The sequence below is a fragment of the Lissotriton vulgaris genome, chromosome 1_1 (assembly GCF_964263255.1).
Source record: "Lissotriton vulgaris chromosome 1_1, aLisVul1.2, whole genome shotgun sequence".
NCBI lineage: Eukaryota > Metazoa > Chordata > Amphibia > Caudata > Salamandridae > Lissotriton > Lissotriton vulgaris.
The window spans coordinates 1,888,562,415-1,888,579,191 of record NC_141685.1 but is presented as its reverse complement, the minus strand read 5'-3'; the positions used below and the strand labels follow the sequence as shown (position 1 = coordinate 1,888,579,191).

Below are 16,777 nucleotides of genomic sequence, written 5' to 3'. Positions count from 1 at the left end.
TTTTCTAGAGAACAATAAAGTACACAGTGAAAGTTATTCATATGGTAGCTATATGCAATTATGTGTGTCATGAAGCACGCATTTTTCTGAAAAAAAATCTTGGTTAAGGTTAGCATTGTATTAAATGCAGTCTGTCAACTACCCAAACAAAAACAATGTGGAAACCAATTTGTATATTACTTAATGTACACAGGTTTCTGTGGCAAATGTTTCTGCTTAAACTACAGGCTGTGCTCCGTTAGACAATGCAAGCTTACTTGAAGAGGACAGATGCACATCCTCAGCATTTGTCTTTCCCCTCCTGTGGTCAAGACAAATCATAAAATGAGACTTCTTCCTTGCTCAAATGTTGTGCGCATCGGCTTGCCACCTTGTGTCACCCACGCACACAAGGCTCTCCACGACACGGGCCAGAAGTACCTCAACAGCCGCCTCACATTCTACACACCCACCCGCCAGCCTCGCCCTCGCCACCGTCCCACGATTTCGGAAATCCACCGTCGGAGGAAGATCCTTCTCCTACCTGGCAGCCAAGACATGGAACTCCCTCCCCACCCACCTACGGCTGACCCTGGACCATCTCTCCTTCAGGAAACAACTCAAGACCTGACTGCTCGAGCAGTAGCAACCCCCCTCCCCTCAGCGCCTTGAGACCCGTACGGGTGAGTAGCGCGCTATACAAATTTTATTGATTGATTGACCTTTGTTGTGTTTTATCTAGGACCCTAATTAAATATTTCATATTTAGTAAATAGCCAATGCCAACCAAATGCGGCAAGGCTACTTCCTTAGACTCCTAGAAAGCACAACGAGTTTTTACAACATACCAAACCTCCAGTAACCTGGGAATTCCCCGTGCTTTTGTTTTGATTTGTCTTAGAACTCCTGCAAGCACTGAAAGAATGGTCAGTTCTTAGTGACATCTTTAATTGACGTCTTATGTCCAACCTTACGTCAAACACGGCACCTTCCAGGTATAAATATACCAGCGTTTGCCTTAAGCAACACACGGTGGTGTGGAGCAGAGCGGCTATCTACTTATCTGAAGCCCAGCTGATGCGAGTGCCGAAGGAAGCCGTCCCTCCCATTTGACGCACTGAGAAAGACGCTGTCTTTTTCTCCTGCCGAGAAGATCCAGCTCCGGTGTTTCCAGTCATCCTCGCGGGTTACTGGGAGAGCGAGTCCTGAGAGCGAGATACAAGACCTCCTCCATTCGTAAAACCAAGGTACGGAGCTGATTAGATCCATAGAGAATTCTTGAGTCCGATACTTGGCAAAAACTAACTTAACTTAAACTGCAGCCCATCTACTCCTTCCCGCGTACTAGGCTTAGGTTAAGTACACCAGGGTAGGCGTATTTAGAAGCACCAGTTGAGTACGTTTAGTCAAGCTTTTATCTTTGTATGTAACTGTATATATTTTATACCTTTTAAGTATCATATGGCTCAGAAACCATATCAATGCTTTTACAGTATTATTTCGTAATACTCCTTTTACTGTTCGCACTTTACTTTATAACAAGTACTGCAATCATAGCAATTCATTTCTCTTGCATGAGAAAGAAGACTGTTCAATAAATAACACCTTTTTATTGAAAACGCCCGTCTCTCTATTTCTCTGCACTCTGGTGAAACTAAGTATGCACAACTGACTGAGTGAAATAGCTATCTATTGTTTTCACACAACTCTGGAGATATACTCCTTATTCTGGGGGAGCAAAGTTGTCATGTTTATGCGGTTGTCAGAAGCTGAATCCCTTCTTGTCTAATCAGGGAAGTTCACTCCACCCTGTTCATTCGAGAAAGTTTCTAGCGATCTCTGAGCTAGCTGGCAAACCTAAATTAAGTCTAACATATTCAATAGAGACCTAGTCGACCTCAGTCCTATGTCTAAACTATCGTTTATGTTATTCCAATGCGCAGAGCCTATTGGGAAAATAGGAACTACACTACACCTTGACCTATATATAGAACAATGTCTTATATAATTTATCACTGGGGTAATGCACCCATTCTTTTCTATTACTGATTCTTCAGAAGAAGATGATTTCATGGCCTTTGCAAGTAGTGGGAAATCAGTGACGTTATCTCCATATCCCCCATGATCCCACAGATACATAAGACACTGTGGTGTGTATGTGCACAGAGGAACCCTGGCCTGCGTTTATAATACATTTTGTAGGTTATTCCTGGGTTCATCTGGAATCTGTGTTTTTCTTTTGAACCATAAATGCAAATTCTCCAGTAGAAGCTTGTATGTTCTTATCTGAAGGCGTGATGATTTACAGAATATATGCTGCATTCTTTCATTTAGCAAAGGGTCGTTTACCTTTTGTAATGAATATAGTTCAAATGATACAAATAAAAATTTTACCCTTATCCTATCTTTTCAGCTCTGTTCTTATTCAAGGGTGTTTTCTAACTGGTTGGAACAGATTTTCTGTAAAATGTAGTGATCTGATAAGCACAATTAGACAATGAATATGTCATCTGGCATTAAACTCTAAAGACAAGTGCTGTCTAGTGAATAACAGTGAGGCAATTTTATTAATGAAATACACCCTTTGAATGAAAATGTGCTTTAGGAATAATATCCGTTTAAGCTAAGATATAAAGAAACAACAGCCAGTACTAACTATATAAACTTTAATTAAGAACCTTGCATGTCAAAGCAGATGGTACATTTGTTAATTTATCAACAGCAGTTTGGAAACTGGAGGTCCCCGTGCCAATTGTGTTCTTGTAATGAAGCATAAAGGCTAGATCCTTATGTGAAATCCGATCCAGTTCAACTATTCCACAGGATAATGGGTTATCTTTTTCTGGACTGTGCTCTTTCATGCAAAAACTACCCAGTTTTGCTGCTCATATCATATATTAGAAAATTAAGAGGCAGTCATGCATTTGGCAAGGAATTTAGTTTTTTTTTGTAGATTATACAAAACCCCCATCGTGGGTCACATAGCAAAACAAAAACTCTTTGTGCAAAAGGCCTAATATATTTTTCCAGTAGGTAATACATTTTTATTAAATTCACAAACCAATCTTCACAACATATTTCCTCAGTGAAACCATCAGTATTATCTACATAAAAAAGAGTATTTTTGTAATAAACAAATGAAAATTAAGTGCGACTGTATTATCCGTACCTTTACAATTAAAACTGTCTGCCTTTGCACGTAAATATATTTTACAAACTTATACACGTTAAAGAAAAGAGAAATGTAGCAGTTGAAAAAGGCTTGCTCTAGGCTTATGGCATTGACTGCGAGCTACAATATCTGTATTAAACATACGCTCTATCTCTACTTACTTGGCAGGGTGGAACGAAAGAAAAAAGATTTAGAGCTTACATTTCTCGAAGCATCAGACATTGCACTATTACTGGAGTCGGCTGATTCCATATCACTTTTTCTTCAACACGCACACTTAACAAGAATCTTACCGCACCATGGAGAAATGGGGAAATACACGTCTTTAAAACATAACCGAAAAAATCATTATAGACACAGTCAGAACAAATATCGTCACATATCGCTGAGAGCTTTAACTCTTCAACAAATGCCTGTGTTCAGGTCAGCATTGACTAGCCAAGTGTGCAAATGTGGTTCCCAATGTTCTTTCATTGTAGTTATCTCTTCCCTTCTCTCAGTGCTTTTCCAGCCATGGCTAATGAACATATGCAGCTGAAACATTCAATATTAACAAAAGGCAGCTTAGTGCGTGATCTTTTCTTCCAAGAGGCCTTGATTAAAAACAAAACACGCACTCATTTGCAGTGCAAAAAAGAAGCTTATTAATACTGTTAGGAGCGTGGGAGGCCAGGCAAGGGGTTCAAACCGTAAGTTCTTGTGAAAGGTCTCAGGTTTTAAAGGGATTGAGGAGTGCACTCGTTCAATAACCAATATAGGACCATAACAGCCTACGCCGCACAAGGGGATGGAAAACCAGGAAATACCTGGTGCACAAGATGGGGTAGACGCTTGGCCCGCTGCTGTCTAGGATGGAGATACACTGAGGGCGAATGACACTCTCAGTTCATAATACTGTGGCTTGTGGAGAGCAGGATCAGAAGGGTTTGAGGCCTCTCTTGAGCACCATGAAAGTGGACTAGGACAGTGCACCTGTCCTGTGTGCTGGGCTTTGGGGCGAGAGGCCCAGAGGAGAATCCAGTTGGTTGATCAGCTCTCACCCCGTAGCTAATACAATTATAATGCAGCTATCTGCTAATGTGCTGCATTCTGAACATCTGGCTCTGAGTGACATCTGTGCAAAGCGTGCCACCAGCTTTGAGGACTGCAGCCAAGTCAGTGGCATGGCTCGTCTTGGGCTCGGATGAGTGAGGCTCTGAAATGCCCACACTAAGAGCACAACTATCTCTTCCCTATGCAAGTCACTTGACAGTGCAGACTGATTATATAGAACTTGATACATTTTGCCCAGGAACCTTAACCTCAGTGCAGCCAGACTACTGAAACTGTTGCTGTGTGCCTGCTTGCTGCCCCAACATCTTTCGAAGTGGGTACCTGCCTAGGTGTATGCCTGCATTTATGCATGTTTGAGTCCGTCTGTGTTTATGAAGGTCTGAGTAGATGTCTCTAAATCAATGTGCCTGTGTTGCTAGGTGCATGGCTGTATTACTGTGCTTGTATGTATACATTTCTTGTTGCACCGAGGGTTGTCTTTTATGCTTGTGTGAGAATCTGTGTGTATGTGGTGTATGGATGTCTCTTTGTGTAACTGCATTATCCTGGGTATGTCAGTCTAAATGTCTGTTTAAGTAAGTTTGTCGGTGTCTGTGTATGCATTTGTTTGATGCTCGGTGTGTGTTTGCTTATGCCTTGACATTTTTTGTCCAAGTGTGGTTCCTATATAAGCCTGTGTGGAAGTATGCACCTCTGGGTACTTAAGCAGGTATATTGATTAGTGTTTGTATTGGTGAGTCTTCTTTTGTGTGAACTTCTGCAAGTATGTGTGTGTATGTGGTTACATATGTTTTTGTGTCTGTTGTGATGGGTAGTGCATGCATGGGTGTGTGTTGCTGCGATTTGTGTCTATGTTTGTTCCTGTGTATGTGTGCACATGGTTGTGTATATATCCACATTAGGGCATTAAGAAAATGTATCCAATTCATGCCTGAGTTACTGGTAGTAGTAAACACTATCAAAGTGAATATTTACTACAAGATTTAACCTAGCCCAGCATTGTGTCCTTTATGTGGCTGCTGTATAAATTAGCATGGCAATATGCTCTTTATGTTAGTATTTTGATTTTATTTCATGTAAGATATCTGTATTATTCTCCTACACCTGGAGAGCAACACAACACTTTACATAGGTCTGAGACTTATAACGAGACACGTGGGTGATAAATTGATAGCCTGGAATTCATATACATAATGGAAGATATATGACATAATTACATTCGGAGTATCAACAGTGTAAGCTTAACATTTCTTAGAAAATTTGCGAGATCTGTCGTTCAGGAAAAGCTTTAGACCATATATTTAGATATGTCTATGAGGGTGGGGGATGGAGGTTTTAGGAGGAAGAGAGGTGAGTGAAGAGGAAGGTATTCAGTTACTTCTGAAAAGTCAGGAGTTAAGCGGTCAATATCAAATGAAAGGGGAGACCATTCAACTTAGTTTGAATAAAGAACCATGTCCTAAATTTCAATGTTATACATATGTAGTATCATCAATTGTTTCGTCGGTTGGTGAGGATACAGCCAGAAAAGGCATGTTTTTTCAGGTTTTTGGTGTAAATGCAGCTACTGAAGGATACAATGTGCCTTAAAACTGAATGGTGCCAGGTGAAGCCAGTCAAGTTTCTTAAATGGAGTGGTGATGTCGTTAAGCGTAGGGCTGGCCACACTGCGGTCACACAGCTACGTGGAAAGGGATTTTTGGAAGGGTATTGTGGAGGGTGGGAGGTCTTCAAGGAGGGGTGCTGCCACTGTTGATTGGTAACAACATCAGAGTTACATGTGGATATGAATTTGTGAACAGGGAGGTAGGGTTCAGTCTTTCATCATAATCTGATCTGATCAACTTCTATTATATGATCTTGCATTAAAGTGTTCATTGAAGTAGTAAAATAGGTCGATGTAAATACCTAAGGAGTTGAAAGGGGGAAATCCACAGGGCTGTAAAACGTTGAGCTATAGGAAAGTTATTCTTCATCCTGGTTTAGATGCTTTCCCCATTGATAACATTGATATCAATCTAAGTAACATGTAGTGTTCAATAGATATCCCTAAGGTATATTGAGTGCCGATGGCATGCTATTACAGGGTGACTTGGTGATTGTGCGTTAGGACCACTACTATTGGGATAATTTACAGCTTTGGAACAAGAATGGAGTCTCACAGGACTCCATCTCTGATGGAGAGAGTGGAGGATTTGGAAATGTTTTTGAATGTAATGATCTAAATTTGCAGGAAAGAAAGAACAGAGGCAGTTGGTTTCACACATGTACACAAGGCTTAGGATGTGTGTCAAGCAAAACTTAGTGAGATTTTTTTTTTTTTAAAGAAATACTTTATTCGGTTCAATTCTTAGTGAGATATTTGAGCAACTCGCAATGTATATCGCAACTACCCTGGCATAAGAAGACATGACTCTGAAATGGCAAATTAAAGTGCCATCAATGAAATATGCAGGCTGTGTGGTACATAAGTTCTGATTGACTATGAACTGGCTCGGGAACAGAGGAAGGCATTATATCTCTTGTTGTCGCATTAAGAGGTGTTGGTATTCGTACCAGCATAGGTATGCCATGGCCATTTCTATGTATTTTGGGAACACTGTCTCGGATTCATCCCTTGTGGCAAGAGTATTAACGTACTGCAACTTCACTGTTTTTATCAAGAGAGATGTTTCTTTTAGGTGCATCCATGGTTTAATGCAATGGCGAAATAATGAATGGTATATCTTAGGGAAGACCTTACTTTACTGGAATATGTATTCGTCCCCTTGCTTCGTGCCTGTAAAATGTATACGTTTTAACCAACAATTTTTTTCTAAACTAGAGTTAAAATGCACTGGTTTAAAAACAAATCTTGGTTGAGGAATTCTGCTGGAGGGTCAGGCTCCCAGTTTACACACTGGTCCTGCTACCAACCTCTACCCCATCTAAAATACATCATCCACACATGTGAATACATGATGCAACAACCTAACTACTAGTATTACATTCTTACACCCACTCACAAAGGCAAGGCTGTGTTCACGATGATCTTCTCTTGAGGAAACACACACACACAAACAAAGTAGCCTCAAGGTGCACCGCGAGACAATCACATGTATGCTATTGCTCTGCAGCTTTCATTGAAGCAACAAAGCAGCTAGCATTCACTCACACCCTGGCAACCAAGCACTCAAAAGCAACACGAAAGCAGAGCACTCATTCATTGGTATTGGAGAAGCTTCACAGAAACTGTATCATAAATGAAAGGCATCCTCACAGCAAGAATATACGAAGAGGGTTCACTCTTACTGGGTTAACATTAGAAAAAGCAAGCTAGATAAATATTACTGACACAAAACATAATACTGTATGACTCATTAAAGCACCCCAAAACCTAGTTGTAATGACTGGTGAATTCTATGACTTTGTAAAGTCAAACTTTGCTTGGAAATCTGCTGACACCTTTGCCTGGCTCTTGTGCTCTGCTTTTGCGTTCTAGGGCGCCATGAAAACCAGAGGCATAGCATGTGCCCTGGCGGTGCAAGAAGGGTGCCTTCATCCTAAGCCTTCTATGAGCCTCCTCACTCTGTGGCCTCCTCACTCTGTCATATGCCTTGGCATGGTGCTGTAGCTGTGGGCACAGTGCTGGCAGTGGTACAAGCACACTGCAGGTGGCAAGACTCTCAAGGGCCCCTCACATTGTGCTCAGGGGTCCTGTCATTCAACTTTACACCACCGACCTGAACCCACAGATTTACAGCTCTGTTATTGCATTTGGGCCTGCTTGTGCATGGTACAACTATGAGTAATGAACACGAGTACAAGCTGAAACACTTCAATGCACAACTGACAGAGTGAGTGATCAATCCTGGTTTTAAAAAGTTCAAAATGTACATTCAACGATACAGAGATGAGTGTGAAGCCCAATTGATCCAAAATAGTATTTTGTTTGATCTGACTGTACCTTAAAACCTCAAAGTCGCAAAAAAAGACATGGGGCAATTCAAACAAATGTGCAGTACACAAAACAGACAGGATAGCACAGACACCGTTACTTATACATGTACCACATACAATCAATATTTCAATCTCTAGTATAATTCACAATTTGTTATTAAAGTTAAACCACTTAAGAGGGTGATTTTACTTCCATTGTACTTCCTAGGTTATTGTAGCTTAACACTGCAACTTGCTCATTAGACCGAATCATGCACAGATCAGTGTAAGTGTTTTATAAGGCATATTGGAACACGTCAAATAACTTGTATGTTCTTTCTGAAGAAGTTTCCCCCGATTGAAGGAGTTCCCAAATGCCTCTTTCTTCTTTTAAGTTCATAGTAAGTCAGTGGCATAACTATGCAAACGTATTTTTTTGGCTTCATATGGTGCCACAGTAGTCAGAAAGAATCATGGTCCTCACAGGTTTGATATGAGTCCTTTTTTTCTCATCGGAGGAAGAAACAAGCCCAGCTACATTCAAAATTCCAAGTAGAAAAGGAGGCCTAGAGTTGGTAGTAATAAGCCGAGAAGTCCTGGCGATGCTCCAATTGTAGCACCTAAAGAGAAAGAGAGCCCGTTAGTAAACCAGCCTTGCTTGACTGTGTTTGAGATACATTTACAATAATATAAAGGTTATGAGTATTCTGCCTCTAACCCACTGAAAGCATGAAGTCACACCAGAGGAGGACATGGAGGCTGCCATGAACATCCATAACATAGATTGAAAAAGTTAAATATTTCAATGCAGCTCATTACGTGGCACCATCCGTGTTGTCCAGGACAGGCGGCATGGAATTGCCAAAGCTGGAATTACCATTATCAGCCCGCTGGCCTGGGACGGGGAATAAGTGATGGTTAGGACATGTAGCTTTGCTCGCTTGTGGTGTGCCGGTATGCAAAGACAGGCAGGAATACGTTTAGAGGTAGAACAATAGTTTAGTGAGAACTGGAGAAGAAGGTGGGGTTCAGCTTAATAGAAGAGATCTGTGAAATAATGTAATAATCTTCATGGAGTCAAGGTGTAGTTCCAAGTTGGTATTTATTGTAGTTGAAGTTACAGATTGTATAGGTGAACCAAGATGGTAGTTAAATGGTCAAGTAAGTAGGTAAGTTAGCAGTTAAGTTAGCCCCACCAGGAGCTGTCCTCCTGGACACTCAGCCTTCCATCACCAAGTGAAGGCCCATCTCATAGCCAGCATTCTATGACATACATAGCATTCTAAATACAGACAAGCTGGAAAGCATGAGAAGACAGATGACAGATAAGGAGATTAAGAAACACTTTACAACATATCCCCTTTCCTTACACTAGAGAAGAGAAACAAAGAAGGAATAAGAAAAGAATGAAGCATAAGAAATGTAAATAACGGTATACAAACAACAGGAAGAAATGATAATGTAGAAAAATAGAACTAATAAGAATCGAGAACAGATATGTCTAGAAATAGAATAAAATAGAAAAAGGTAATGAATTAAAACACAAGACACAAGACACACACGTCCCCTTTCCTTACACTAGAGAAGAAAAAAAAACATTAATAAGAAGATGAACAACGAACACAAAGTCCACGGGATCGTCAACCACACCAATTGGCCAGACTGGCGTAATTGTGAAACCAAGTAGAGAAAGATAGAACAAGAATGAATAAATATAACTAAAGTAAAGGTGAAAGAATAACACCTAACGAGAACATAAACAGCAGAAAAGTTACAAGTAAGAATAATTAAATAGAACAATAAAAGAAAAGCATTAAAGCTCAAGTATCAGGAATATAATAAAACAAAGTTCCATGTGACGTACGTCTACGCACAGGAAACAATCAGAAGTAGTAAAACTATTTTGCGCAAAAAGAAGATAATAATAATAATAGGGCTCGAGCAAAACTATCAAAAACAGTACTGAATTGAAAGGATGACATCAGAAAAACGTATTTTAAACCGGTAACAGTTAGACAAAAATATTGCCCATTCATAAAACATGCATCCATTGAATAATGACGTAAATATCATTTTTAAAACCGGTAACTGTAAGCAAAAATATTGTCGACTCATAAAACATGCATCCATTGAATAATGACGTAAATATCATTTTTAAAACCGGTAACTGTAACAAAAAATATTGTCGACTCATAAAACATGCATCCATTGAATAATTACAAAAATATCATTTTAAACCAACAGGCGTAGACAAACAGTGTCCACTCATGAAATATGCATAAATGTAATAATGACATAACATAGCTGAATTCATCATGAAATTCAATAAACATCACTATGTTAAACCGTGAAAAATTCATATAATTAATTTATAATTATACCTGCTGCAACCTATCATTATAATGCAAAATTTCATTTTAAAAGGCATCACAACAAGAAGAAATAAGTGGAAGAAATCTCACTATCAAAATGTGATGATTAATAATTAAAACAATAAATTAAAATAAATAAGGTTGTCACAATTGTCAAAGCACTAAGAAGATGCAAGCTGTGCGAATCAGCGCAGAGGATTCGCAGTTGAATCAAGATATTAATAAATAATTGGTGCTGTTTGGTACTTAGAACAATGGGTTACATAGATTTTACTGAATCTTGCTCATTGAGGTGACACGCCACTACATGCACTTTGATGACTATATATGGAAATATACACTCTTGCTATGCACATGATGATATTCGCTAACCAATTCTTTTTGATGCTGCTCGTGATTCCTGTCTGATCACTAACTGTTGCACTTATGTGAATTTGCTCACTTAGCCGCGGTAAGCCACGTATTGGCTGTGTCAGATTTTGTGGGAAGAGTATAATAAGGTAACCAGTTATGCAATCAGAGAAGCCTTCGGATATGTTGGTTGCTGAGGTATCCTAATGATCATAGTGGCTTTTATGATATACTTCATATGAATACTACAGTCTCTCGAATTGTATTCAGGAGTGATGTTGATTTTTCTTTCACAATATCTGATTCCACACAAGTTGGTGTAATATAGCTAAACACTGTAGTTTCCTTTCGGTTTCGAAGTAATAGGGCTCTTAAAGTTTACAAACTGAAGGGAAATATTCATAAATAGTAAACAATAGGGTAAATTGGAACTGTTTTCTCTATTTAAGATGTTACCAGTCTGATCCTGCAAGCCTTGTCTTAATGTAGTGTTAGCACAAGGCCTTTAAAGTAATATGAATCTGCAACAAACTCAAGACTGATGATGTCTTTAGGATTAGTGACTAAATTCAGAACTAAAATTCCTAATACATATTTATAGTAGTATATATGATCATGCTTCATAAAATGGCAATTGGGGTACTAATGTAGAGAAGGAAGGACTTGGATTTTCACCTCTTTGAGTGATGCTTAAAATGCTTTTGTGAGAAATTGATAAACTCTGATCAGAGAAAAAAAGCCAAGGAATATATTTCTGTGCTATTGTTAATGGCTCCACCAATTCTGATAAATCCGTTTCCTGAATATTCCATTTCATGAAATGTGTTTTATGCTTTTTATTTTACTGATGAGACTTTGTACTCATTCCTTTTTCACCTCTCTTTTCCCGCCTTATGCCCTAATGCCAGACCTCTTCACACTCCACTTTTTCCCACCCGTAGTGAGAGAACATCACACCAAAGGGAGCTTAGTGTTAAAAAAGCATGGCTATGTGTTACAGGCCACAGCAGAGCTAATCATTTTTTAGGTCGAGATTGAGTCAGCGCGCATGCGCTGCTCTGCGGGACTTGCTGTAGTGGAGTATGGAAGAGAAGCCCTGCCCACTCTCCGCCCATATTTTTCATTGGCTTGTGTCTTTGTGCTTCGTAAATGCTGCCTTCTGAATTAGTAATTGGCTTGTTAGTCCCTCCTTAGTATGGCCTTGTCTGCATTTGTAACCTCCCATGGCTACTGGCCCCTTTACTTCAGTTGTCACAGGGTACATCTTTTTAAATCTGTGAGCACTACTTTGTTTAATGTGTGTTTTCACATGACATGCTTTCCTGCAACATTCAGCGTGTGATACGCACTTTCATTTTAAAACCGGAAACTAAGTGAAAACGACCAAAGGTGCCTTATAAGGGACATATATTAGGGAGGGGCGGTATTATCATGAAAACAATATTGAGTAAGAGAACAAATGAATGAATGAACTGCTGAATGGATGAAAAGTGGATGGATGGCTAAATGAATGAATGGAATACATTCAATTAGATATCAAAAGGGAGGGAAGAGGATACGGAGTCCATTCGGTTCCCCTATGTAAGTAACTGATAATCAAAAGAGAATGGACACTAGTTTCTGCAAAAAACCAAGTAGTTTTTTATCGAGAACCCTCATAGACTTCCTGGAATTTTATCGTAGCGGTATATCTTTTTTCCGCCCCATCAGGAGTCATGGCATAGTCATTGGGTCAACGATTAACGTGCAGGATGCCTGCCTCACCAGAGGCTACTTCTGGTATTTACAGAAGTGTCCAGAAATAAAAAAAGGGAATTGGGAAAAAAAATTTAAAAAATAATGACTAGGTCCAAACTGTACAATTTAATCTCAAAACAAGAAACTAGTCACTATTATTAAGATCCATTGTGATATGTAGGTAGTTGAGTTATACATTCAAGCCATGCAATATTTGGCTATATAAATGAACAGATGGGGCTCACGCAGACCGTGTTGTCGAAGTGAACTGCATCAAGGCGCTCGTTTCTCCAAGGAGGGTCGCACATGGTTTACAATATTTTTGAAGGAGAGAGGTCTGCACCCTAATGAGGCGAGAGGAATGTGTTACGTGCATTTCTGTACTATTTAAAGCACCCAGGGCATCTAAGCGCTTTAAGGGTGTGCGTGTGCTACAGGTGGGCGCTTCACTTCCAGTTCTAAAAAGTTGCGGCTCTTGTACGCCCAGGGGTAGTGGGTCCTGGACACCTTGGGCCCTCTCTGCCTCGGTTCTCTGACCCGAAGGAGGCCGGAGCTCGTCTCCATCAATATTTCAACACCGTCCTGTCGTCAGTCATTGAATGACTTCTTAAAATTCCACCTAGGCCCCTTGGCACCAGAAGGGCTATTGCATTGTACGGTGATCATTAGTCACCTGATGGGCTGCTCACATCTTCACTTACAATCATAGCGCCTCCCTCCTTACCTGTTTTATAACCACCCTGTTACTGTATGCAGCTCTGTGACACGAGGACTCGCACATGAGACCCGCAGAGTGTCCAGTGTGGAGTAGGCGCTGGGCTTGAGACAGTTGTGTTTGGGGCATGGGTCTTTCACAGGATAGTGTATTATATTCTTATAGCGCTTACTCCTCCTTTAAGGGGCGCACCAATGAAGTGCTTATACGCATGAGTAGCGCACTCTACCGCGTGGATGTTTGGTCAGAAGCAGGTGCGCAACGCCCATAGGGCTAGACACGCCCTGATCCATTGTGCAGCTTTCAACGTGAGGTAAAATAATGCATGCACAGCAGTTCTCTTCAGACGCGTTGATTGGACCCTTCGTTCGTTAAAACATTCCACACTGGTATAGAGATGCTGAAAGCATTCGCTGGTAACTTGGTATGTATATAAGCAGTGGAATAAGCGACTTTCAAGTTGAAGTCAAATAAACCTTGCAAAGCAGTAGTTCTCATTACGATGAATGTACTTTGATTTTAAAACCACCAGCTTGGTTCGGAAGCAACTAATTGAATTATAGTTTGTATGAGAAAATGCTAAGCCGTATGTATATATGGCATGATACACATGCACACACATCCATAAATAAAACCTATATTATCACTCATTTACTGAGCATGACTCCATAATAGAACGTTTTTGAAAATCTAGGTCGAACTGTCACATCACAAATGTAAATTCTGTATTTTTTAAAAATTAAAATTTGACACCAAGAGGTTTTATTTTCTTCAAAGTCATAACAAAGCCTTAATCTTCAGCAACACCCAGATTTACCAAACGGAGACCAGTTCAATTCCCACTAACAGTTTGAAAGTTTTGTACGATTAGTGCAACCTACTGTACAGCCCAGGTATGATTCATTGCATGTATTGCTGCCTTAGTAGTGGTCACTGCCCTCACTACAATAAGATCCATCACTTCTCCCGAATCATATGCTGTCTTTTCTCTCACTTTAATTGCTCCACTCTCTTTCTCTTGTATTTCTCCTCCTTTCACCTCCTCTTCTCTCCTATTGCACACCTGTCCCACAGACAAGGCCTCCCTGCTATAACAATGTCTGCCTTTCTCTTTCTCTGTGCATCTCAAACACTGCAGGGTATGCATGTTAATTTAAACTAACATACACGAACCTCTTTGTAGGCTCCACCTATTATAAATGTAATTAAAGTGTATCAATAATGTAATGTACTAATCTTCAGACCACTCCTAAGAGCTCAAATACCACGTCCACTGTCTAATCTATTTCAGCGCAGTCCATTGCAGTAATGTGCGATGACATAATGCATGGCTGAACACTTACAAGGGCCTAAAGGCGAGACCGATTGCATTGCAAATGCTTGTCCTAGGCCAGACATTACTAGCGTATCTTGGACACTCCCTTAAGTAAAGGGAGCACGGATTCGCCTGATATAAGAAGGTCTGGCGGGCACACGGCATGATGTGCTCAGCTTTTCGCTGATGCTTGCTTATCGCGCTTGGAGCTCTCCCGTCAGTGGAATGTGGGGAGATGTTATTAGTAGATAGTGTCGCGCGCCCTGTTTCAAAGCATCAGTGGCTCTTGGCACGGATGCGCTATGCATGCACCTTCAAGATAAACGCATCTGACGGGCAGGATGGTTTTCATTGCTATTACTCCCACGAGGGGCAAGATAAGGGATGACGTCAACATTTCAACTTTAAATCAAAATAAAAGAAAGCTACAGGCACGCACGACTGGGTTCCATAACGGCGTCTGCTTGATTTAGGTATTGTAATTACGGGTCTCCGGTATGGAATATGACTAAAACCAAAGTTAAAACAAGCCACATTTCCATGTCTTTTTTCAAACGTCTGCAAACTTCGCATTTAGTGGGATGTAATTATTGGGATGGTTTTAGTGCTACCCGACTATACTTTATACAACCCAATGACCTTTACTTTCCAAATTGCTCGTCCGAATTGCAACCGTTGAAACCTTTCTAGCGTTAACACGATCGGCCCTAAAGAACGACCGTTAGTTCCCAACGGGGAAACATTAACATACGTTATTGGCAGAGTCTCAGTCACGGGTTTGATGTTGGTCTGCGTGTCTGCGCGTCTGCCTCGGCACGTGTGAATGGGAAAGTATTTGGAAGGCTCAAATGGTCTTTGTGTAGCTGGACAGTAAGAATGCTAGAAATGGACCGAGATGGCCTTGTCCTGGCACTCCGTCAGGGAGATGAAAAAAAGGAAAACAAGCATTTGCAATCCAATCGGTCTCGCATTTGTGGAAGTTGGAGCCATTGGCGTTGCAAATGACAATGTTTCTTAGTTATGTTTTTTTATTTGCAGTGGAGTCATCGTTTGAACTATCTAAAGAGATAGGAAGGAAGAAATAGAGAGGAAACAGTGGAAAATAGGAGAGGGGCGAGTATTTTCAAAACCCCATATAAAGGACACTGAATGTGTTACACTGCGTTTTTAATATGTTAAGATATCCTTATGTAAACAACAAAATATTGTTGTACACCCCTGAAGGTTAAACGTCACTCTATAGCTGCATTAATCCTTACTTTGTACAGGAGAAAATGGGGATTTCCTGAAACCACCAATTTCTTTGGCTATGTGTTCTCCTAATAGGGCATCAGCGTGGACTCTAATAAGGTGAACACACAAGCCTTGCACCTCCACCTCAAAGTGTGACTGAGATCCATACCTTCCGGGGAATGGCAAACAGTTTTTGAGAAATGTATCCCCAATCTAGCCACACTTGATCAAGCCCATCCACAACCTCACTAACGGTGAGACAGCCTAGCAGTGGTTTATGGAGCACAATCTATTGCAACACATCAAGGCAAACACAATACGCCTTGATGCCTTCGGGCTTAGTTTGCACACTATAAGATTCCTTTCATTCCATTCATTTAATTTCATTTCATTTTCAATGAGATCATTTGACCGCAGGGCAACACAGAACTGGTAGTGTATGCTAGTCCGGTAAGCCTAGATGCAGAAGTACAGCAGAAACAGTGGGACCTGTTGGCATTTGTTGTGCTCAGGATGCTTGTTTCCGGTCCAGGGAATACCTGGCTTGGAGGTTCGGCTGGACTGTACCCATGAGGCCCAGGGTCAACACTGATTTGTATATAGCTGGGTCTGAAATGGGGTGGCGAAGTAATCTAAAGATTCATGATGGATTCAACCCTGATCTGCGACTGGGGGTGAGTGTCTGAAAAGTTTCAGCACTCCGTCTATCATCTCGTGTTGGCATTTGTAGTTGAGCATTCATGGACACAGAGATGAACTAGTCACAGTTAGAGAATGAGGCCTTGGCCATTTAGTAGGGATGGGCTTTTTTCACCTCTACATTTACGGTCAAGAATTCAACATGGTTACAGACCACAAGCCCTGTGTACCCCTGTCCAAGGGTAACTTCAGGCCCGAGTGCCAAGGATTGAATAAGGGGCACAAAGTACAAC

General features: G+C 40.7%; 1 protein-coding gene across 4 annotated transcripts in view; it reads right to left on the bottom strand.

Moving 5' to 3' along the window:
* Window positions 1-6,514: 6,514 nt before the first annotated feature.
* Window positions 6,515-16,777, bottom strand: part of CNTN1 (contactin 1) — a 1,059,655-nt gene continuing 1,049,392 nt past the window's right edge. For all 4 annotated transcript variants that reach the window (XM_086919467.1, XM_086919469.1, XM_086919468.1 and 1 more), the window contains one exon: window positions 6,515-8,742. In XM_086919467.1, the coding sequence (XP_086775593.1) occupies window positions 8,663-8,742 (80 nt within the window). In that variant the 3' untranslated portion in view covers window positions 6,515-8,662. The remainder of the gene's footprint in view (window positions 8,743-16,777) is intronic.